Here is a 23,104-nt window from a genome sequence, read left to right as displayed (position 1 = left end):
ACTGACCGTGGGAAAAAAGTCGGCATGAAACCATTCACGTAGCTTTTCGTCTCTATAGAGTGGCGAGGGTGGTGGCTTCTTTCCTTTTTCTCTCCGCTTCGTAAGAGCACGCAGATACACTTTGCTCCAGTAAGGGCTTAAGACGACACAGACTTTATGGCGACATTTAATTTGCGCGCATCGGACATTATCTCAATTGTACATTGAAACATGGTTTGGTTACCAATACTACACATTCAGTTACAATGTCCCAGTATTTTATTACTGTGATAATAAATAGACCGATAAGCCAAGTAAAACCTGAATTTAGTGAACCTAACCTCGACTCGAATTCTTGGGTATTTTATCCTTCAGGAGGGGTTCCGTACTGCAAGATATTATATCAGTTCTTTATTCCCGTACCCTAAATGTCCTTGCGAAGAAATTTAATGTGCATAAGGAATAATTAGCACGAGAAGACTGGTCGCGCTTGTACAAAAGCAAAATACAGAAATGATGCTGGCTGTGCAATGTCTCCGCACGTTCAAAGCAAGTATGAGGGGCACTTAAACTCCGCCTTTAAGATATAACGCAATAGTATGAAGCTACTAATCTATGTCCAGCGACCACACGCAGTCGTCACCCACGCATAAAGGCCCGGTTTAACCCAGCCGGGTGAATGTGCCTGCGTGGCCTAGGCGGCACCCAAGAGCACTGGAGTGTTGATTCTTCTTCCACCTTCCCATTTCAAATGAGTAACCAGGGCTGGCAGCTGCTGGCAACTTTCTCATAACGCATTCGCGTTAAGTCTCGCAAATAATTGAATAAATAACCCGTGTTCGGCCATGTCAAATGCCAGCTACACCGTGCCATCGCCGTTAGCTCCACTGCTACTAATCCCGAAAGTCAAATGACGCCGGGAATTGACCTCCAACAAAGTTATGCACTCACTACTGAGTCGCTAGTCAACGTACGCCATCGTTGTGGCAAGAGTGCCTCCCTGGGCGCGTTGCCATGTGTACAAAATTTTCATGTCCCTCCTGATTCGGCTATGGCGAACGCGATGCTGACCACCAAGTTTAGCCCAGGCCATCTCCAAATTTGGCTCGGGCCGTCCCCAAAATTACTTGAGCCGATTTGAATACATAGATGTAGAACCTAATTGGTTATAATTAACACGAATGTTACTTACAAATTTCGTTTGGTTTGGTTTTAGCGGTGTAACGTCCCAAAGCGACTCAGGTTATGAGAGACGCCGTAATGGAGGACTCCGGAAATTTCGACCACCTGGGGTTCTTTAACGTGCACTGACAGCGCACAGCTCACGAGCGCCTTGCTTTTCGCCTCCATCGAAAAACGGCCGCCGCGGCCGGGATTCGATCCCGCGTCCTTCGTGTAGTGTTTGTAATCGGCATCTTGCCGAATGTTACCGCTCTGTTGGCCACTATGGAATTAAACATGGCGGCTTAATTAACAGGCTCGCTTCATCAGTGTCTCGCCCAATCTAATTAATCGGACCCCATCACAGTCTCCGGGAACACTAAGCTTGGGTATGGTCGTCTAGCTCCCCAATCATTGTACTACCCGGCGGGGCACTTCCAAATTTGACCTAGGCCAATTTGGGCCGGGATTGATGTCCAGCCAAATTCACATATGACGCGAACACGATGACAACCTCCAAATTTGGTATTTTCCAACCCTAAAATTTGATCTCATCCGATTGGGACCAAATCGATGTACAGCCTAATTCGCTAAGATGAACACAACGGTGACCTCCAAATTTAACCCGGGCTACCCGAAAAAGTTGATCTTGGCCGACTTGGATTAAAATCGTATTTCACAGTATGTGAAAATCGTTCTTAATAAACGATTTAGGCAACCATGCAACCCACGCGTATTCCCGCATTGCTAAGCAACTCGTAGATATAACGCTCGATATTTAGGTTCGGCAGTGTCGAACCGCTACTGATTTTTTCGCCCACAATGCCTACGCCAGATGTTCTATAGGAACGAGGCTTTTAAGGCTATTGCCCTAAAATCCGAAGACGGTCAACGAAAGCCTTGGGTAAACCAGATCCCATACTCGGTGAGATCAGAAATCAAACACGCAAACAGAAATCAAACAGAAGAGTGTAAACCCAAGCGTAATTTTCACCCCACCTTTCATTCAACTTTTTGCCCGATCTTTTGTCCAAGATATCGCCTGACTGAAGGTATCTCACGTTTTCCTGGCTCTATGAAGCTGCCTAAGGCCTGGGGAGACAGCCAAGGTGGTGCTTCGCCAGATGTGGCACCGCAAGACCGAGGTGCTCGTTGAGGCCCTCACCGTCGGCTACCTGGAGCCCACCAGAGCCCAAGTGCGCGCCACCATCGACGGTGCCCCGTGGACCTTGCTCTCCGACGTCGAGACCCTGGTGCTGAGTGAGAACAACCTGCCTTCGCTTTGCTCTTAGACCTCCGCTCAATTGCTTAACACATGCCTTTTCATAACACCAGGTTAGCAGGTAAAATTAAAAAGGAAAGCAGAAGTTGAGCGAAAGTAACTTGAAACTTCTCTCAGGCCTCCTCACCACTGGTGACTGACCATATTGAGCAGGAGGATGTGACGTAAAAGCCAAAATGCCATAAGTCCGCGCACAGCGCACGCTACTTCGATGCTTTATAGGACAGACTTGGACTCCTCGATGTGGTTAATTCAAAAATCGAAATTAAAAGAGTAGATATTGCAATAACAACGTATATTGTTGCCCAGAAGAAAATGTGAAGGTGCGTCAAGAGAGCACCAGATGATAGGAAAGCAAGGAAGGGAGAGCGATTATCTTGTGGAGCCGAGTTTAACCATCATCCTTCGTAATGCTGCATATTCCAATCATATTTTTGCGGTTATATACGAACGTGAATCACCGGGAGGACATACACGTGGTAGATTACGGTTGCATGCTTAAGATCACGTGAGAACATTAAAGGCAAAAATGAAAGGTCACTGACCAAGAAAATAGCTCGAGGATCAGCAACGAGAGCCATTAGTGTTGTCTTGTCATAATCTCAAATGAGGGGCTTAAATATCTCCTTAACTGTTGAGTCGCGCAACTGGTCCAACACCGACTAGCCAAACATCATGCTTTAATCACTATGCCGCGAATGCTCCTTCCGGTATGTGCAGACGGCTCGGGATCTCGAAACCTTCGAGCGCCGGATCAGCCCCTCGTCTACCGCTGGACTTGCGAACAATGCGACACGGACCACCCATTGTACCAGGCATTTATCAACAAGCACAAGGATCAACAGGTAGCGATTCTTCGCGCAAGTAAGATTAGAGATGGAGATATTACCGAGCTTTGGAGATATCATTGTCCAGTCGAGACGAGACAACTCCCAGTCGAGTTTGGTGCAAGTTGAACTTCAGCCGTCTGCGGCGTGGAGGTGCCGCTGTGACGCCATACCACGTGACGCGATAGGAGAGGCTCAGCTGCCGCTCTGGCGCCTCGCCGCTGCTCTATCACGTGGCTAAGAAGGGGTGGGAAGGGGGAGTACGACAAGAACGCAAGAACTGCTTCGCTGCCTCTCGCTTGTACAGCCTCGCCACGGATGAGAAGTGAGCCGGTTCGTGTCCGTCGGCTCTCTGGCGTACGCAGTTACGATGACCTGAGAAAGAAGCGTGCTAAAGTGGCAGCTAAAACCGACGAAGAGCGAGAGCTTCGGCTAGAGAAGCAACCCATGCCTAACAATACTTTAACATAGCTTTCGCTTGTATAAGTAAGCTTAACCATGCTAAGCTTCTCCCATTTTTAATAACAATTTAAAGAACGTGCTCACAAGGGTGAAGAGAAGCGGCCGAAATGAAGAAGACGGAGGAGAGCTCAAGACGACAGCGGTCTTGTTTCTCATTGCTCAGTATTCTTTACCTATAATCGCCCAGGTTGTTAAAATTACGAGGCAAATGCGCTGCTGCACATGCTTTGTAGTTACACTGCTACCTTTATGAAACCGAATATCCTGGTTGCCATGGTTTCTGATCACAGACGTGATTACGCAAAATGCGAACGCACAATTTTAGAGGCATTTCTATGCACGCTAACATCCCCCCCCCCCCTCCGGTGGTTGACACTGACCAGCAGCTTTCTAGGAGTGTGTGCTTGAAGTCCACAAGAGGGCTTTAACAAAAAGGGAAAAATGTATGCATCCGCAGACAATTGCACAAGGGCTGTAATGAAACCGATGCGTATACCACATTGCGCCCTTGATAAAGGAATATATTGTCTGTATATTCTTTTATAACCGACAGTTTGGCTTTACGGATTTAGAAAGGTAGAAAAAAAAAGAGTATATCCAGGCACCAAAATCTATTGACCCCATGTTGGTATTGATTGGCCAATGTCTGGACCAACCTAGGCTAAGTGCAGTGCCAACATAGTACCAATATTGGGTCGATCGTCAGTGCCTGCCCAGGTAAGGAGCAGGTGATAGACGTAGCGCTTAATTTGCGGATCTTCGTACCCTTGGTTCTTTTCTAGGCGCTATGCACCAATAGATATAATTTGCATTTTTCAGAAGTGTATCCTGCAGAGGGATACTCCACGCAGGGGCCATCTGTTAAAGCAGATGTGCGGTTTGCTTGGCAACGCTGAGGATCTTGAATACCCTCGCTTCACATAGCTGTGCATGGTATCGCCATGCCCGGAGAAAAGAAGATGCTGGTGGCTGACCCAACGGGGAGTGCTTGGACCTTTAAGACCTTCGGCGGAAACAACACGACAATTTGGCCCACGTTTCCTATAGGTGGCACATCCGCGCTGACACACCATGGGAATTGTCCTCCCTTCAATCATTTACTTTCCTGTCCTTTGTAGCAACTTTTCTGTATCATTCGCCCTTCTTTGCCGTTTTCTTTTCCATTCATAGAGGCCAGGAAACGTTTGACGCGAACACATTTGTACTCTCGACCTGGAGAAACAAAGCGGATATGGCGGGTACGGGCGGAGTGCCAAGCCCCAACTTAACATCTATTCAGGCCACATATTCGGAGCCTGTGGTCTTGCCCTTCAATCCACCTCAGGTAGAGGCGGCAAAGGCTGCCCTGTCAACTCCAAATGAGGGTCTGGCGACTACTAATTCAGGAGTCCGCAAAGATTCCCCTAGCTGGGAGAGGCGTAAGAGCCATTATCAACTAGGTAATGCGTATCATCCCTAGCGGCGAACTTCTCTAGAAAAAAAAAAAACACCGCCTGAAATTAGATAACTTGTAATCTCCAACACACATCATATGGCTTACCTAAAACGATTTGACCGCAGAGGTTTGATGAGAATGCACGGCCGTTACACATATGCTAACTAAAAGGCACTCCCAGATGCGTGTCTTCAGTAAACAAAACTAGGGGAATAACGCATAAATATATATTTAAAAAGTACAAAACTCTGAGGAGATCGAGAACAGTCTAATAGGCTCTGGGGAAGCGTCGAAATCTAACGCAAAGCGACGTGCCTGCAAAAGAAATAGCGCTAACAATGCAGTAAATATTCTAGCCACAAAACAGTAATAATTTGCTCTTTTTACATTCCACTACCGTTCGCAGTATAAATCACATGATTTGTACTATTTCTTCAACAGTTTGCAAGCCGATATGTTATATTTTGGGATCTTAACACAAGCTTTCTCTTTGGGGACGCGAACTTGCAGTCACTGATGGAGAGATTCTAGAATTCCTTCTATTAAATAACACTTCTTATGAACAGGGGAAAGCGTATACATATTGCTACATCAACTGAAAAAAAGAAAAACAAAGAGCTATTTTGATTTAGCCTTTACACTAGCATCTGTTTTTAATGTTTTTATTTCGCACGTTTTCGATGAATCTCGCGTAACTATTTACCTTAGTTTTAACTCTCATTCTATAGAGACCCGTAATCCCCACAAGAACACAGCACTGGAAACTGCACCTCACCGGCTGGTCAGTTTTCAAAACAAATGCACTTTGGGAAATGAGCTTTGTGATGATCCCACAGACATAATTTCTACGAAATACCAAAAGAAACATTAAAAACCATGTAAAACCAAGGTAACGGTTGTCTAATTCGGTTCAACCAATCTTTTTTCTTCTCTCATTCTATAGAGACCCGTAATCCCCACAAGAACACAGCACTGGAAACTGCACCTCACCGGCTGGTCAGTTTTCAAAACAAATGCACTTTGGGAAATGAGCTTTGTGATGATCCCACAGACATAATTTCTACGAAATACCAAAAGAAACATTAAAAACCATGTAAAACCAAGGTAACGGTCGTCTAATTCGGTTCAACCAATCTTTTTTCTTCTTAGAAATGGTCGGAAACGGAGAGCGGTAGTTATCTGACAAAAGCGGTGTATGGCTTGCAGATGGGTAACCAGATTATAAGGCTGCAAAATATTTATTAGCATTTTTCGACTAAATTCGATCTAGTCATGAGATGTATAAAACAGACGCTTGGGCAAGTTGGTAATCCATTGAGGGTAGACAGCGCAAAAAAGACGAGGACATAAGAAGACATAAGAAGAAATCGCGAGGGTAGATGATGATTCTGATAGTAGCGCTTCGGTAGCTCTAACGGAGAGGGAATTTAGGTTTTTGAACACAAGGCAATGACGCCGCTGTTATATTCCGCAGCTGAAGATATTATATATGTATGTATATTAGTGTCATTACGTTTCCTTTTGTTGATTGTTCCCAGTATATATTTTCGCGGGACAAGCAATAAAGCATCAGTTGAAAGTCAGCGCTCATTTGTGTACTTCTTATTCCTCGTCTTTTTTGCGCTGTCTACCCTCATGAGATGTAGTTGTTCTGGTAAATGACGCATGCTTTATATAGACCTATTATTCTGGTTTCGATTCTTTCACACGTATATTCCCACTTCTAAGAAAAGATTAAAATGTAAAAGAAAATTCAACATGTAATTAAATTGCCAACCCTTGAAATATTAAATCTTTTACAACCACAGATTCTCTGCATTTTTTGTCATCAGTTTCTTTAATGTAGCTGTGATTATACGACTGCTCCTGAATATTTTGTTACTACTTCTAAAATCTCATCCTTTCTTTAACACTGTCCTAAACCAGCTGCTACCACTTCAATCCCGCAATCTTCCTACCTTCTTCTGCACATCGCTATGCTTACCTTGCTTTGGAATCCAGTCTCTAACCCTTACCTACTATTTGTTACCTTGCACATTGCACATGCCCATTTCGTACCCTCTTGAACTTGTGTCATTACCTTTTTGATTGTTCCCTGACCCACTTATCTCTCCTTTATTTTAACCTGAATATAGTACCATTCTTCACTATAGTACCGTTTCCTTCATTTTCGATTTATTTATTGTCTCAACGTCTCTCCCCATTATCACCAAAGTGTTGCAATACCAATATTTCGTACGGGAGTTTATTTTTACGGTATTCAACCAGAAGTTCCACGGCTTCAACTAATTGCTTCTTCGTTTATTTTTCCGCGAAGGTCATCGAGGTGACTGATGAGCTTAGATACGCGTCGCCCACCAAGTTCGACTTCATGCTCCGCGTGAGCAACGGACAGGATAGCGATAATGCCACTATCAGTGTCCACATTCCTGGAGACCAGGACGACCAGGTACGTGCTCCATCCGAGGAGAAGCAGCCAGTGTTTCCTGAACGAGAAGAGTGAGAACTTTTTTATTCTGCACCACTCTTGACTTTTTCACGATAACTATCCCAGTCGAAAAAGACTACAAAACCATGTCCAAACTACGACAAAATATTCTGTAGTTCTGTTGTAAAGGTCAGATTTTGCTGTACTTCTGTAGTACCTTTCTGTTGTAACTACAGAAAAGTCTGATGTTACTACAGAAAACTGTGTTGTCCCAGTGAGAAAAACTACAGAAAAGTTTCTGTTGTTACGACAGAATTTATGCGCGGTTTTTGGCGGAAAACCTGTTGTGACAACAGAATGTTCTGTAGTAACATCAGAAATGTGTGTAGTTACAACAGCAAAAGTGCTACAGAACTACAGACAACAGAAATGTGCAACAGAAAAACTGCAGAACTATCGGAAAATCTGACGTTCACGACAGAACTACAGAATATTTGGTCGTACTTTTGACATGGGTCTGTAGTTTTTTTCGACTAGGCTGTCACAAACCGCACAAATTCTATCGTAAGAGAAAATTACTTGAAGTTTTTTTTCGACTTTGTACGGACATCGGTATCATTCAAGACCACAAGCAGCGAGCCAAATAGTTTCAACGAGTCCTCGACAGGGGCTGCTCTACTTGTCGAACATGCCCATGCGGCGTTCTTCAAAACGTTTGTGGAGTGTTAGAGCACTAAAATGAAATATGACGAGCGAAACCTTTTGCGTGCAGATAAAAGCTGAAGGAGACAACTACGAGTATTGCTATGAGCGAGAGTGGGTTGGAGTCTGCACTCCAAGCGATCGCCTACGTCGATAGCTACAACGTTCTGTGCTCATTCCCCATGGGAAATCCCGATTTCCAATCCGATCCGCTATATTAAAGCCACAACATTATTTGCGGAGTTTTGCCGCGCAACGTAACGCTTTCGCACTAGAATTATCTGAGGTTTACCCAGCAGTGGTTAGGCCGATAATGCCGGGCGAAGGCACTGTTTGAGTTACCCGCGCCAGGATACATTACCGTGATCCGCCACCGCGCGTTCCACTGCGCATGCCCAGACCCCCCTTGAAGCCGACAGATGGCGCCACATACTGGATGTCGGTAAAGTCCCACCCACGCGCGGTAGAAAGTCACGGTGGTGGATCGCGGATCACGGTAAGCTAAATCTCTCTATTGATTGTAACGTCACGATCTGATGGTCCACGGATATCTGGCGGTCAAGCACAAAGACGGTTGGCAGGATCTTTTATCGGTTTTCGTTTGGGTATGCGGCTTTCGCATGAGTTGTCGACTTTTTTGCTATGTAAAAAATGCAGCTGAAATTCAACGACCGAGCAGTTGCTCAGTTTCTGCGTTGCTGGCCGCATAGGGCGCAGGTTTTGAACGCAATGCGCAGTCACTCTAGCCAGCTCGTGTAGTGCGCTCTATTGCTTTCGCTTCGTTTGCTTTTTATAACTCATGAACAAGGTAGGTTGTGGCCCCAGACCTCGTAGCAGAAGTCACGAAACCCTTCCCGGCTGACCAATTTTTTTTCTCTACCAATAATGAAGCTTTCTTTAAGGTCCGGTCTTAAGGACAGCAAAGATTTTGTTCGGTATCGGCATTACGTGCGTATTGCCCATTAGCACAGAGCTATAAGACATAGTATTTCACAAGGCGCCCTTCCCTATGCACATCAATCTTTAGGACTTTAAACTATAGTGTCAAACCTAACCAATAAATTCTTCCCCGTCCTGCCCTTTTCTCGGCATTGTAGTTACCTTAGCTGAAGAGCGACTGCCTCAATCAAGAAGCGATCCTGGGTTCGATTTCCAAACCAGGATACATTTTCCTCCAGCAATACAATCAATTGGAAGCCTGAGAAGTGTTCCTCGTAGTTTCAGAGCTGTGATTTCTCTGATACTAATGAGTGCCCTGCCGCGGTGGCACAGTGCTTAACACACCCGACTACTGTTCCCGAGTACCCGGGATCTAACCCAACGGCCGGAGGCTTCGTTTCGATGGAGGCGAAACAGAATGGCGTCCGTGTACTATGCGATGTTAGTGCATGTTAAAGAACCTCAGGTGGTCGGAATTTCCGCAGCCCTCCAATGCGGCGTCTCACATAGCCTGAGTCGACAGGGACGTTGAACTCTACCAAACCAAACCGATACTAATGAGTGTATGACTCTCTTATATGAGTTTGCAAGAAAAGGTGGCAAAATTCTCCACTAAATATTGGCCCAGACCAAACTTGATACGGTCTCCAGTTCTTCCTCGCTTCTGTCTTCACCCTGTCTGCGATAACCGCTTTTCCGTTTCCTGATGCACGACTTGAAGATGACGCTGTGGTGTTCCTGTTGCGAGTTCGGCACTCTGAGCAGCGAGGACCTGCTGTTCAAGGCACGGCCGCTGCGCACGAGAGTCTGGGGCACCCGGTACCCGCTCGTCACTTGGACAGTCACGGGCCCCCAGCCTCTTGGTTTTCTCACTGAACAACGGGGTGCTGTGTTCCTCGTGCCGGCCGGCAACGTCACCAGGCCAGGAAAATACAGGCAAGTGCACACAGCTTCGTTGCCAATAGTAGGTTCGGGCTGTGGTGGCTTCGGTGGACGGACAGGCTGAACTACATAACGAGCATAAGTTCTGCAGCTCCAGAGCAAGGATGCATCAGCAGGATTATCCGACTCTGCCTGATGCCTTTGCGACAAATTGTAGACTTCCACGGCCCGGGCACCACATCATCCTTGGCTAGACTGAGGAAACGAGCTGCAGTTAACCAGCTTATATACCCTCTCTATACTCAGTTTCATACATCAGGTGCAACGCAGCGAAAGCTGCGCAAGTAGTCCGCAAGAAAATAAAAAAGAGGCGTATCACGACGCGACACGAACGAAAACGACAAATAAAACATACAAATTCACCGAATCCTATCCTTGCTCCATAAAAAAAGGTGCTTTTTATGAAGTTGCTGGCAAATTTAGGATGTATTTAGCTTGCAGACAAAGCAACTATTATTTCCTCTCGTCAAGAGTAGGCACTATTTTTCATCGCGGATGCGGAGAGCGCTAACAAGAGCTCTATAGCTTTGGCAGTGTTGAACTTGTATGAACGGAGTATAAGCAGCTGTCATATGACGGCGAGAGCACAGGATTAAACCACGGAGGTTATAATAATACTGCTGTAGTGTAAGCCGCGTATACCGGCTAATGGGCGGAGAGAAACCTGTGGCGGCCATCTTGAAAGCGACAAGAAGCGGCCTGCCAAGTGCTTGGGATCGTGCTCTTCGCCGGCATTGCCAGTGCATCTTTAAAATGTTTTTGAGTTCTGATGCAATGCTGTGGCCTGTTTTAGGTGAGCCATACTGGAGGTCTCCGAAGCGACTTGAACCACCTAGATTTTTAAGAACCTCGACGATATACGAGTACTGGGGCGTTTTTAGCTCTACTCAGGGCAAAGGTTGCAGCTCAACCTCAGTGTCAAATCTTTGGGTGAAGCCATAGCCACACTAGTATTAAATATTTGCGTACCTTATGTTGAACATATAATAGCGCTGGAGTAATGGAAAGTCTTACTTAAGTATGGTGAATTAACTGCACTTAAACTTTGGACTCTATACGGCATAATCGAGTCATATGTCATTAGACAGCGTATGCGGAATATAATTGCACTGAGCTAATTTAGGTCCTAAATAATTCCTACCAATTAGAGAGTTCTGAATAAAAATTAAAATTCACGCTATAGCTACAAGTCATATATCGGCGGATAGCTTATACCGAGTACAATTTCACTTGAATAACTGCACGTGATAATTAATTATAGGCAACTAGTGAATTGAGATTAAAAATTGAAATGTATGCTATACTTCAAGTCATATATTGTCACATACCGTTGATAACAAATGAGGAGGCTTGAACTTCACTTTAAATCTCTTTATTGGGCTGACTTGCGCCCGCAAAAGAACGAAGCAATCGGCTTCGGCGATAGCAGCAATCGTGCTCGGCGGTCGTCGAACAAAGAATTCCCGTTTCACTCGTCAGCGCTTAATTTAAAAGCGGCGTAGAAACATCTAGATAAAACCACGAACAGGAACTAGCATAACCGGGAACATTGTAGAAATAGAAGCGCGTGGCTGGAATCCTTCCAGATACATCTCGATTCATCTGTCACAATAAAGAAAATGATAAAGCCGCGTCTCGCGACAACGAGCATGAACAAACAAAGAATACAGAAGTGATCCCCGCTCTAGATTCACAATGATAAGGCCGCATACCGGTGGCTGTTGAAAAAGAACAAATAAAGATTTGAATGGTTCACGGCAATGTCGTAACGTAGCTTATATCAAAACAGTTGTACTAAACTAGTATCATTGCACTACACTAAGATCCTAACTTCTGAAGATTAGTAATTGTTCACAAAACTTGAACATTATGCTACAACATCAAGTCACACATCGTTGAAATAGTCTCGATGAATAGAATCCAAGATCAAACGCTGAACAACGCAAAAGTAATGTAAAACAGGCAGTTCTCGTCCAAAAAGTTATATACAGCAAATTTCTTTCCATTTTAGCTTCAATGGGGATCGGGCCCATGACCTGTAGATTAGCAGGTGAATGCCTTTGCCAAGTCCCATTTCAGCTGGAGTTAAAGCTCCCGACCACAGCCTAAATTATGCAGTTCCGTCTGGCCTAAGCAGAAAATATGCACAACTTGCAATTCGTGTTTTTTTTTACATTATTTAATGCACTCACTTGTGGTGTAGAAGTGAACAGTCTTGTAAGTTGTCAAAATAAAAGTAATTGAAAGCAGGAGAAACCACAATGCATGCAACCTGAGTAACTACTGAATTCAGTATTTTCAAAAAGCAAGGGGAGAAGCATAGTTTCCAATGCTTCACAAAACCAAACACATACTGCTGTAAATATAACAAACCTGATCTGACCAGGTGCAATCAAGTGCGTAGCGTTTGTGACTCGCTAAAACAAACTGCAGAGGATCAATGAAGAAAATTGATTCTTATTGGGTATACAGTTACACAACACTGCCAACATGAATACGAATGTCAAATCATTTATATTTTGGCAAATGTATATAATTTACTGGCTAAAAGGTAACTGTGATTGAAATGGCAAGTTGATGCAACACACGTAAATAGCAAAGTAAATAAATTATTAAAATTCAAGAAGTGGTACTCTGTTAAAGGGTAAATAAGACATGGTTGTTTCTTCCGTTATCCACTAATATTGCCATGGTTTAATTGGAGACGCAAACCGCAATGCAGTATCATCGTTGCAGAAATTCTTTTTTAACTGAAAAGAGTGACAATAACCGCTACTAATACCATGGTCCTGATGCTGTATACTGAGCTTTCATTGGTTCTTAAATAAGGTAAGCATTGAAAGGATCGACCTCAGTTTGTTATTTGCACTAAACGTATTCCACTTTTTTGTTATGTGATGAATCCTGGTTTTATGTAGAGCTCCACAATATCTTCGCAAAGATTATACACATGCTTGTCCAAGGATTATAGTCAATGATATGCTGATTCCATTGAGAAAATATTTTTCTCTGGGGACATGCTGAGCAATTCTAGCAATAGGGGCTTTGTTCCTTGCAACCAATCCAGCCTCTTCTCTGTTGACTTAATTACCAATCACTTAAAATTTTCCTTTAAAGTAGGGAGCCGTGAATTCGAAATCAATTCTTCGTTAATCTAACTTAATCTAGCATAACCCAAATTATTCATCTTTAATCCAACCTTATCCACATAAGTCAAAACGATCACCCTTAATCCAACGTAATCCACCTTAACAAAACGTAATCCGCCATAATAAAAGTTAATACAAAGTAAAACTGCCATATTCTAGTTTATACCATCCTAATACAACTTAATCATCTAACATTATTGAGCTTAATAAACGCAATATGCCCTAATCGCCCCTTACTCACTAACTCATCAGTAATATAACCTAAAGAAACCTTAATGCAACTTTCTCCACCTAATCCTCCTTACTCGACCCATAATCCAAATTCAGCCACACGTTATTCGATTTTACTAATCATTCCTGTGCACCACATAAGACTCCACTGCCTCACAAGCAACGCAAAAGGCATCCATAATTCTTCCAACATGTTTTTCTCAGTTTTGGGGTATGGCGACGGCTTTTCGACTGAACGATCTGTATACTCTTGCCGTAATAATCGCGCGTAGATTTATCTGCCATTGGTACTTTCATACAGGGAAGAAACCGGCGCCTAGCTGTAGCCGCCCCGAGAATAACAGAGCCGGCACGAAGCGTATGTGCAAACGTGACGTTTGTCCAGAGCGGTAAAAAAATTCTTGAGTAAAATTAACTGAACACAAATGGTCTTCGCCTTTTGCTCGCCACGCCTCGCGGCGAAGAGCTCGTTCCCTAAGTGTTCGTGCCTCAGGATCCTTTGAAAACCTTGTAGGAAAGAAACATCCGCTATATGTTCGCGTTTACATGCCCCAATGCAAGGAGCACGGTTAGTTCGAAATGAGCTTTCATCATCATCATCATAATCATCATCATCATCAGCAGCAGCAGCAGCCTGATTATACCCACTGCAGGGCAAAGGCCTCTCCCATATTTCTCCACTTAATCCGGTTCTGTGCTAGCTGCATCCACTTGACCCCTGCGAACTTCTTAATCTCATCCGCCCACCTAACTTTCTGCCGCCCCCTGCTACGCTTTTCTTCCCTTGGAATCCAGTTTGTTACCCTCAGCGACCATCGTTTATCCTCTCTTCGAACAACATGTCCTGCCCATGTCCATTTCTTCTTCTTAATTTCCACTAGAATGTCGGTAACTTGAGTTATTTCTCTGACCCACTCTGCACGATTTCTATGTCTTAATGTTACCCCTACCATTTTTCGTTCCATAGCCCTCTGGGTTATCCTCAACTTAAGAACTCTCTTGGTTAGCCTCCATGTTTCAGCCCCATAGGTGAGTACAGGCAAGATGCAACTGTTGTATACACTTTCCTCTTGAGCGATACCGGTAAGCTGCTAGTCATAATCTGCGAGCGCTTGCCAAATGCGCTCCATCCCAATCTTATTCTTCTTGTTATTTCCTTTTCATGGTCCGGATCTGCGGTTACTACCTGTCCTAAGTAGACATATTCGCCTTCTACTTCCAGTATTTCGCTACCTAATGTAAACTGCTTTTCCTGTCTAGGTCATCAATCATTATTTGCAGTTCATCCCACGAGTTGCTTAGCAATGCAATGTCATCAGCAAATCGCAGATTACTGAGGTATTTTCCATCTACCCTTATCTCTAACTGTTCCCATTCCAAGTCTCTGAATAATGAAATAAAACAGCGCAACGAACGGGACGAAACACGAAGAAAGGGAGACAAAGACACAGGCGCTGAATACTTCCTCTAAACAAGCTGTGAATAGTACTGGGGAGATTGTGTCTCCTTGCCGAACACCTTTGTTTATGGGAATTTTGTTTCTTTATGCAGAACTATGGTTGCTGTGCAGCCACTATATATATCTTCCAGCACTTTCACGTACGGCTCGTCTCTACTGAGTCAAATTCCTGAGTCCATTTCTGTCCTAAGTACAGGCAAGATGCAACTGTTGTATACACTTTCCTCTTGAGCGATACCGGTAAGCTGCTAGTCATAATCTGCGAGCGCTTGCCAAATGCGCTCCATCCCAATCTTATTCTTCTTGTTATTTCCTTTTCATGGTCCGGACCTGCGGTTACTACCTGTCCTAAGTAGACATATATGTATAAGGGCTGGTTATATTCCGAGCATTTTTCTATCACCTGATTGATGGTATGGATATGATCGATAGTAGAGTACCGTTTCCGAAACCCTGCTTGATCCTTTGCTTGATTGCAGTCTAAGGTTGTCCTGATTCTATTAGCGATTACCTCAGTAAATACCTTATACGTAACAGACAGTACGCTGATTGGTCTGTAATTTTTAAGGTCCTTAGAGTCCCCTTTCTTGTGAATGAGGATAATGTTTATTCTTCCAATGTTCCGGTACCGTCCATGACACCAGGCACTGCGTATACAGGGTGGCCAGTTTTTCTAACACGATATCCCCCCCCGTCCTTCAGCAAATCTCTAGTTATCTGATCCTCTCCAGCTGATTTCCCCCTTTTCATAGTTCCTAGTGCTTTCTTGACCTCTTCCTTCGTCACTGGTGGAACGTCTGACTGTTTTTTCCTACCGCCAATTCATTACGGTCCTGACTACTTTGGCTACTGTAGAGATCTCTATAGAACTCCTCGGCTACTTTGACTATCTTGTCCATATTAGTGATGACGTTGCCCGCCTTGTCCCTTATCGCATACATCTGGTTTTTGCCTATGCCCAATTTCTTCTTTACCGCTTTAAGGCTTCCCCCGTTCTTTACAGCATGCTCAATTTTCTCCATGTTATACTTCCTTATATCGGCCACCTTGCGCTTATTGATTAGCTTTGATATCTCGGCCAATTCGATCTGGTCTGTTGGATTGGAAGCTTTCATACTCTGGCGTTTCTTAATCAAATCTTTCGTCTTAGACAGCTTACCGGTATCCTCTCTAACTATCCTACCGCCTACTTCTACCGCACACTCAGTAATGATATCTCTGAAATTATTGTTCATTGCCTCTAGGGTAATGTCGCCATCCTCAGTTAGAGCTGAATACATATTCTGTAGCGAGATCCTGAGCTCTTCTGCCCTCCCCCTCACCGCTAATTCATTGATGGGTTTCTTTCTTACTAATCTGTTGCATTCCTTCTTCAGATTTAGGCTAATTCGGGACCTCACCATCCTGTGGTCACTGCATCGCACTTTCCCGATTACCTCTACATCTTGCATAATGGCGGTGGTTGAACACATTATGAAGTCGTTTTCATTTTTAGTCTCTCCGTTAGGACGTTTCCATGTCCATTTCCAGTTCTTCCGTTTGCTGAGGAAGGTATTCATGATTCGTAAGTTATTGCGCTCTGCAGACTCAACTAGTAACCCCCCCCCCCCCCCCCCCTGCTATTCCTAGAACCAATGCCATAGTCACCTACTACCTTGTCTCCTGCAGCCTGCTTTTTCCCTACCTTGGCATTGAAGTCGCCCATTAGTACAGTATACTCCGTCTTTACTTTTCGCATTGCCGATTCTACATCTTCATAGAAGCTTTCAACTGCCTGGTCATCATAACTACATGTAGGTGCATAGGCCTGTACAACCTTCAGTTTATACCGTTTATTAAGCCTAATTACGATGCCTGCTACCCTCTCATTAATACTATAGCATTCATCTATATGGCCCGCTATATACTTATTGACAAGGAAACCCACTCCTAGTTGTCGCCTTTCTGGTAAACCTCGATAACATGCCCATCCTTCAGTGCAGTATATGCCTCATTCGGCCTCCTAGCCTCACTAAGCCCTATGACATCCCATTTCATGCCCTCTAGTTCCTCTAACAGCACTGCTAAACTAGCTTCACTAGCTAGGGTTCTAGCATTAAACGTTGCCAGGGTCAGTTTCCAATGGCGGCCTGTCCAGCGGAGCCAGGCATTCTTAGCATCCCCTGCTGCGTCACAGGTCTGACCGCCGCCGTGGTCAGTTGTTCCGCAGCCGCTGGTGACTGAGGGCCGGGGTTTTATGGAGCTTACCATAGGAGGTTGCGGCCAATTACTGCACCAGGGTGGCCAACTCCTGTTCTGGTGAGGGAGTGCGTTCACCGGCATCAGGTCGCACCACAAACCTGTTTATGCAATTCCATCGACACGCGGATTTATTTTTTTTTCATCTGGTGGAGAATTGCGCGGTACCGGGATTTGAACCCCGGTCCTCTTGCATGCGAGGCGGATGTTCTACCACTACGCCACCGCTGCATCTTTAACGAGCGCACTTTGTTAAAAGTAAGTCATAGTGTCGTTATCACATGGTTCTTACAACCGTAAGCCGTGCATGAACCAACAATGTTAATCTTTATTGTCTTACATGCCGCGAACTTGAACATTCTCCACTTCTCTGTGCGCTCAGCAGGCGCAATCTGCGACAGCTGACTCGCTTTTCTGCCCATCTCAAGATGGCGTCGTGGAGTCTTCACTCGGCGAGCGCTGCTTCTACTCCAGAGTTGTTTTTTTATAACCTCATTGGGTTAAACCAGCGGCGAAGCTGAGGAGGAGTACACGGCGCTGATGCTGGTCATGTGATTGCGAGGCTGACGTCACTTGCGGTTCGGCTGACGTCACCGCGAGGGCGCGGTACAGCAGTTAGCAGTGGGTAGGCGCGAATTAAACTGGCGCATGCGCAGCAGCTAACTTGCGCAAATTAATGACCTTGAAGAATGGCGGCAGTAGAGCTATGCTTTAATATCTTGGAACGCAGACAAAACGAGTGAATTAGGAAATAAGACAAGGTGGATAAAATAAACAATAATGGAGTAAAGAATGAACTTAGAAAGATCGAAATATGGGAAAATTCTTACGAGATTCTGAGGGCGAATCGGCGCTTATATTTTCAATCGCGACGAACTGTCTGTAATTAAACTAAGCTTTTTTTTCCCGGCCGCAGGATACAGGCAAGAGCTTGGAACCAATGGCCTTCCCTTAATGTCTTCTACGTCCTCACGCGCGAGTTATTCGAAAGTCAGGGCTTGCGGGAACAAAGCGATGAGCCACCGATCAAGGGCCACTGCCTGCTGTCCCCGGATAAAGGCATTGCCGTGAGGACCCTTTTTCGGCTGGAGTGCATGGATTTCGTGGACCCAGAGGGAGGGGCGCTCAACTACGGCTTCTACTTTTGCACCCAAAGCCACGACAAACTGCGACACTTCAAAGGTGCACGGCCAAGCCCGTGGCATTCTTGCACTCTAATGAAATCTAGTCTTGACGACGGTAACTTCACCGGAGTCCTACCAGCTGGGGGGAATACAACAATGGCTATTAACTGTTCCATACTTGTGTTCGTCGTCGACAACGTCGGCCAGTACGTCTATGACGTCATACCAGTTCTCGTTGAAACTGGCTCTTGCAGCGACATCAAACTAGAGACGATCCAAGACTACACGAGAATGAGCGAACAGAACGGTACGGATTCTGTATTGGCCTTCATCAAGAGCACTTCTATAATGCTCAAGTCCAAGTTTTACAAAGATTGCGAAAGCAACAGAACCATCCCTGCTAATGCTACGCTGGAGTCGGACATCCGGAACAATTACATTGGGTACCTCAAAGACGCCGCCGTCACCAACGAAGGGGAACTCCATAACTCTGTGACTGTCCTCACGAACCTTGTGCCCGAAAACGTCTCGGTTGTGGAAGAGAACTTCACTAAGATAGTTATCGACTTAATGGAAAATTATACGATTACGTTCGACAACTTCACTTCGAAGGAGGGACACGGAAGAATCGCTGACCTGACTGCCTCCATCGGTGGAGAATTAATTGAAGGACTGACTGCTGTACTGGACCTCGAGGCCTCTACCCCTCCAGAGCAGCCAGTAGATGTATCCCCTGAGTACAAGGTAAATATAGTCGCGGCTAAAGGCATGGATTATGTTAAGGGGTAACATGATTAAGCATGTTATCTCAAGTAAGCACCTTTTGATGGAAGAAAAGCTAGATTAATCTCTCATTTTTAATCTCCTTAATCATTTACGTCATCTAGAAGTTGCATACTATCATAAAGCCAGCCCACCAAACTTGAGACAACCCAAGACTACGCGAGAAAGAGCGAGCAGAATGGTACGGATGCTATTTGGCCTTAAAAATAAACGGAGAATTCGCAGCACAATAGAAGATTAAGCCATTCTCATGAACATATATAGACGATTGATTTTATAGAATGTCAAATATTATTTCCATATCATTTTATTTATAAATATAATTCGTTACACAAATAAAAGAGCAACCAATAGCACCATTGCGATCCTAATCCAAACCTCCAAAATTCGCATCCGTGTAGTATCACGTTTATTTTTAGTTTAGAATTGTAAACAATTGTCATGATTACATTATTGCTACAGAATGCTTAGCATCACATTAAATCTCCTATGCTTTATTAGCTGTAAGAGGCTTCACATTTCACACTTGTGTCATAACACCTGCAAAAACGTGCACCCTCCCTTTTAGATTTCTACGGCAGGCCCAACTAATCGTAGCGAGTGCAGGACAATTTAAAAAACACGATTTCGCCACGCACCGGAAAGTTAGTCCATTCCTACCAGTATGATAACTGGTTTGGTTTGGTTTGGTTTGTGGGGTTTAACGTCCCAAAGCGACTCAGGTTATGAGAGACGCCGTAATGAAGGACTCCGGAAATTTCGACCACCTGGGGTTCTTTACTGACGTCGCACAGCACACGGGCGCCTTGCTTTTCGCCTCCATAGAAAAGGGGCCGCCGAGGCCGGGATTCGATCCCGCGTCCTTGGGAACAGTATTCGAGCGCCGCAACCACTGTGCCACCCCGGCAGGAGGTATGATAACGGTATGATAACTGTATTTTATGTTATTCAACCCCTGTTCAACAGTAACAGGGCCATCAAGTCAAGTGCACGTAGGCTACTGAGGTCAGGAAGACTGCTGGGATAAAGTGAATGTATCTGACGTAGGACCAGGTTAATTGGAGAGAGAGAGATAGAAGAAGCCATTGTCCCGCAGTGTACGCAGTCGTGATGATGACGATAATCCCAGAACTCCGCCATGCGCTCGAGAAAGAACTAGGACAAAATCTTTGAAGCCACGGCGGTAACTTTAAATGTTACTTTCTCTTGCAGGCCGATTCTGATTGCGTCGCAGTGGAAAAACTGGTGCGCAACATAGATCAAGTAGCTGCCGGAGTTGCGCGTGTTGTCGACACGGAAGAACAAGACTTAAACATCAACATCATGGACTACGAGGTGTGGGTTCGCGAGTCAAAGCGACGTAGCTTTCTTGGCACGTCCGATGGCACAAGAGTTCGTGCCGAGGTCCCTACTGAGAGACAGACCGCTGTGATTTATCCTTCCAGCCCGTTCCAATGCCACGAAACCCGCAGGCTTATCAACACACAAGCTGTAAGTGTTCAGACGGCCCAAAACATCGCGGATACACCAGTGAGCACTATTATACCTATCGAAGGCTATTTGAAGATACGCGTGCCACTCAAATTCAAGGGGCACACAGAAACGCACGAAACGTCCTTCTGGAATGTGTCAATTCATTCGATTAACGTCACAGAACCAGGCGTCTACCTGAAGCTTGACTTTATTCCTGATGACGGAGCAAGAAAAGTAATCACAGCTGTTGCCATTGGTCGGCCTCCGACCAGGCTCGACTTCCTAGAGCAGAACAGGTTCCACCTGTTAAGCAATGTGCATCACGAAAACAGGATGGAATTTATCCCGACGCCTGATGTCGTCAAAGTGGCTGTCTTGCCCCTTACAAAGGACGCAAAAGAAGTGCTGGAGGATCCGTACCGCAGAAGGGGCTTCGGTGGCGGGAAGCTAACTTACAAGCTGAAGTCAGTTATATATAGCTGTCTTTTTTGGAATAGCACACAGAAAGCGTATTCCAGTTCGGGGTGTCGTGTCCTTACGGACTCTGACCTTCAGTTCGTTCATTGTGCTTGCCAGCACAACTCCTTGTTTGCTGGCGGTTTGTTCATTGCTCCACATCCGATAAACTTCACTGATCTGGGCTTTCTGCTCCGAACCATGTCAAGCAATCTTGTAATGACCATAATTGTCGTTTGCGTATGGACAATATACCTGTCCGTTATGGTGTGGGCCATTAAGCAAGACCTGAGGGATGAAGGTGCCGCGGGAATAGAGTATCTTACAGAAAACGAGAGGGACGACTCGTTCGGGTACCTCATTTCAGTGTACACATGGTTCCTTAAAGGTTCAGGGACGACAAGTAGGGTTCTTCTGAAGATCCACGGCTCAGACGAAGAGTCCAGGGAAGTGGTCCTTCGTGACGGCGCTCGGAACCCGCTGGCGCTCCAGGCCGGTGGACGAGACTGGTATTTCCTCAGTCATCCTTCCAGCCTCGGAGACATCGAAGCCATTTCCTTGACGCTGGAACTGAAAGGCAACGAGAGCTCCTGGAACCTCAACACAGTCGTTGTGAGGGACCTGCAGACTGCTTCGCGGACAGTGTTTGTCATCGACGATATCCTGACACCAGATGCCTACAAAGGATCGGCGACGTTCACTTTTGAGGCAGCTGATGAGTCACTGCTTCGTAACCCGTGGCGTATTTTCAGCTCCAGAATAATCCGTTACTTTCGCGAGGAGCACCTCATCTTCAGCATCTTCAGTCGTCTCCCGACCAGCAACTTCACGCGCAAGCAGCGTGCCTCGGTGGCCCTCCTCCTGGTTACAACGGGCATGATGGTGAGCCTCATGTTCTATGGCCTGGACCCTGACGAAGAAGAGTTTTTCGTCCTGGCCTTCATGTACACGCTGTTCGAGGTGCCCACTCGTCGAGAAATGATTATCGCGGTGCAGTCAACATTGATCGTGACACCATTCACGTTTCTCGCTGTGTTTCTTTTCGCGAGATCCAGGCCACCGGCGTTCCGACGCAAGCCTGCTGTACCTAGGGTGTACGTCGAAGACGTCGTTGAAGACTGGGTCCGCGACACGACTTCTTCAGCCGAGTCGTCTAAGACAGGGAATGTACCCAAGGAACTGCTAACCACCAGTGCACAGTCTACTCCATTTCCTAGCTGGGTAGCCGTGTTTGCCTGGTTCTTCTGCTTGTCGGCCTCCCTGATTGCTTCTGTTGTGATCATCCTTTACGGCCTTACGTACGGATACCGTCGAAGTCTCTCATGGGTTCGCTGCAATCTCATCAATATTGTCTTCAGCGAATTCTTGATAAGCCCACTGAAGATTCTGTGCTTGTCGGCTGTCATGGCCTGTGTATTCAAAGCGCCCATAGAGATGGAAAATATACCTGTGCGCTTTATCGAGTAGACGCAACGTTCGGTTTTGTGAACCACCCAGTCTCACCACCGAGCGCATCGACCGACTTCGCTATTCACCCACCTTCAATTTGTCAGAAAAACAAGCCTTCTAGGAACAACACACTCATGTCATTGATTTACAGATGCGTTTCTGAAAAGGTTAATTATTTTAACATGTGTTTCTGTAAACGATACTTATTTGCACAAGAATTTATAGTGGAACAAAGACTGACGAACTCATTTCATGGTGTAACGCTATCGCGCAATGAGTGGTCTTAGCCAATTGACAAATTAAGTGTTGTTTATATACGGCCGGGCAATAAAAGAGCCCGTGATGTGAATTTAGAGAATGTGTGAGAATGTGAAATTTAGGTTTGTATCGAGCGCAATTTTATTAAAGCGCATTTGTGCTTAACGCAAAGAGTTTTCAAATGGCGAAAAGTATACTAGTTGTGCGTTCACGAACGAAATCAAGGGATCTTGAAGCGTCGCGACGCATTGTAGAGTCTGCCAACGTGCGCAACACGGGAGTTGCTGCCCGCTATTGAGACTATGGGACAGGCCTCTGATACTTCTA

General features: G+C 45.3%; 1 protein-coding gene across 1 annotated transcript; it reads left to right on the top strand.

Moving 5' to 3' along the window:
* Positions 1–824: 824 nt before the first annotated feature.
* On the top strand, positions 825–22,736 carry LOC146181601 (uncharacterized). The gene is made up of 7 exons (XM_084575807.1): positions 825–856; positions 2,222–2,400; positions 3,143–3,267; positions 7,464–7,595; positions 9,937–10,151; positions 18,151–19,102; positions 20,354–22,736. Exons 1-7 carry the CDS (start codon positions 825–827, stop codon positions 22,535–22,537), a joined length of 3,819 nt encoding a protein of 1,272 aa, XP_084431933.1. The 3' UTR covers positions 22,538–22,736.
* The last annotated feature ends 368 nt before the right edge of the window (positions 22,737–23,104 follow it).

The sequence above is a fragment of the Amblyomma maculatum genome, chromosome 8 (assembly GCF_055883805.1).
Source record: "Amblyomma maculatum isolate TAMU_Amacu chromosome 8, ASM5588380v1, whole genome shotgun sequence".
Lineage (NCBI taxonomy): Eukaryota > Metazoa > Arthropoda > Arachnida > Ixodida > Ixodidae > Amblyomma > Amblyomma maculatum.
Note: the sequence above shows the minus strand (reverse complement) of the source record. Positions and strands in the feature narration are given on the sequence as shown.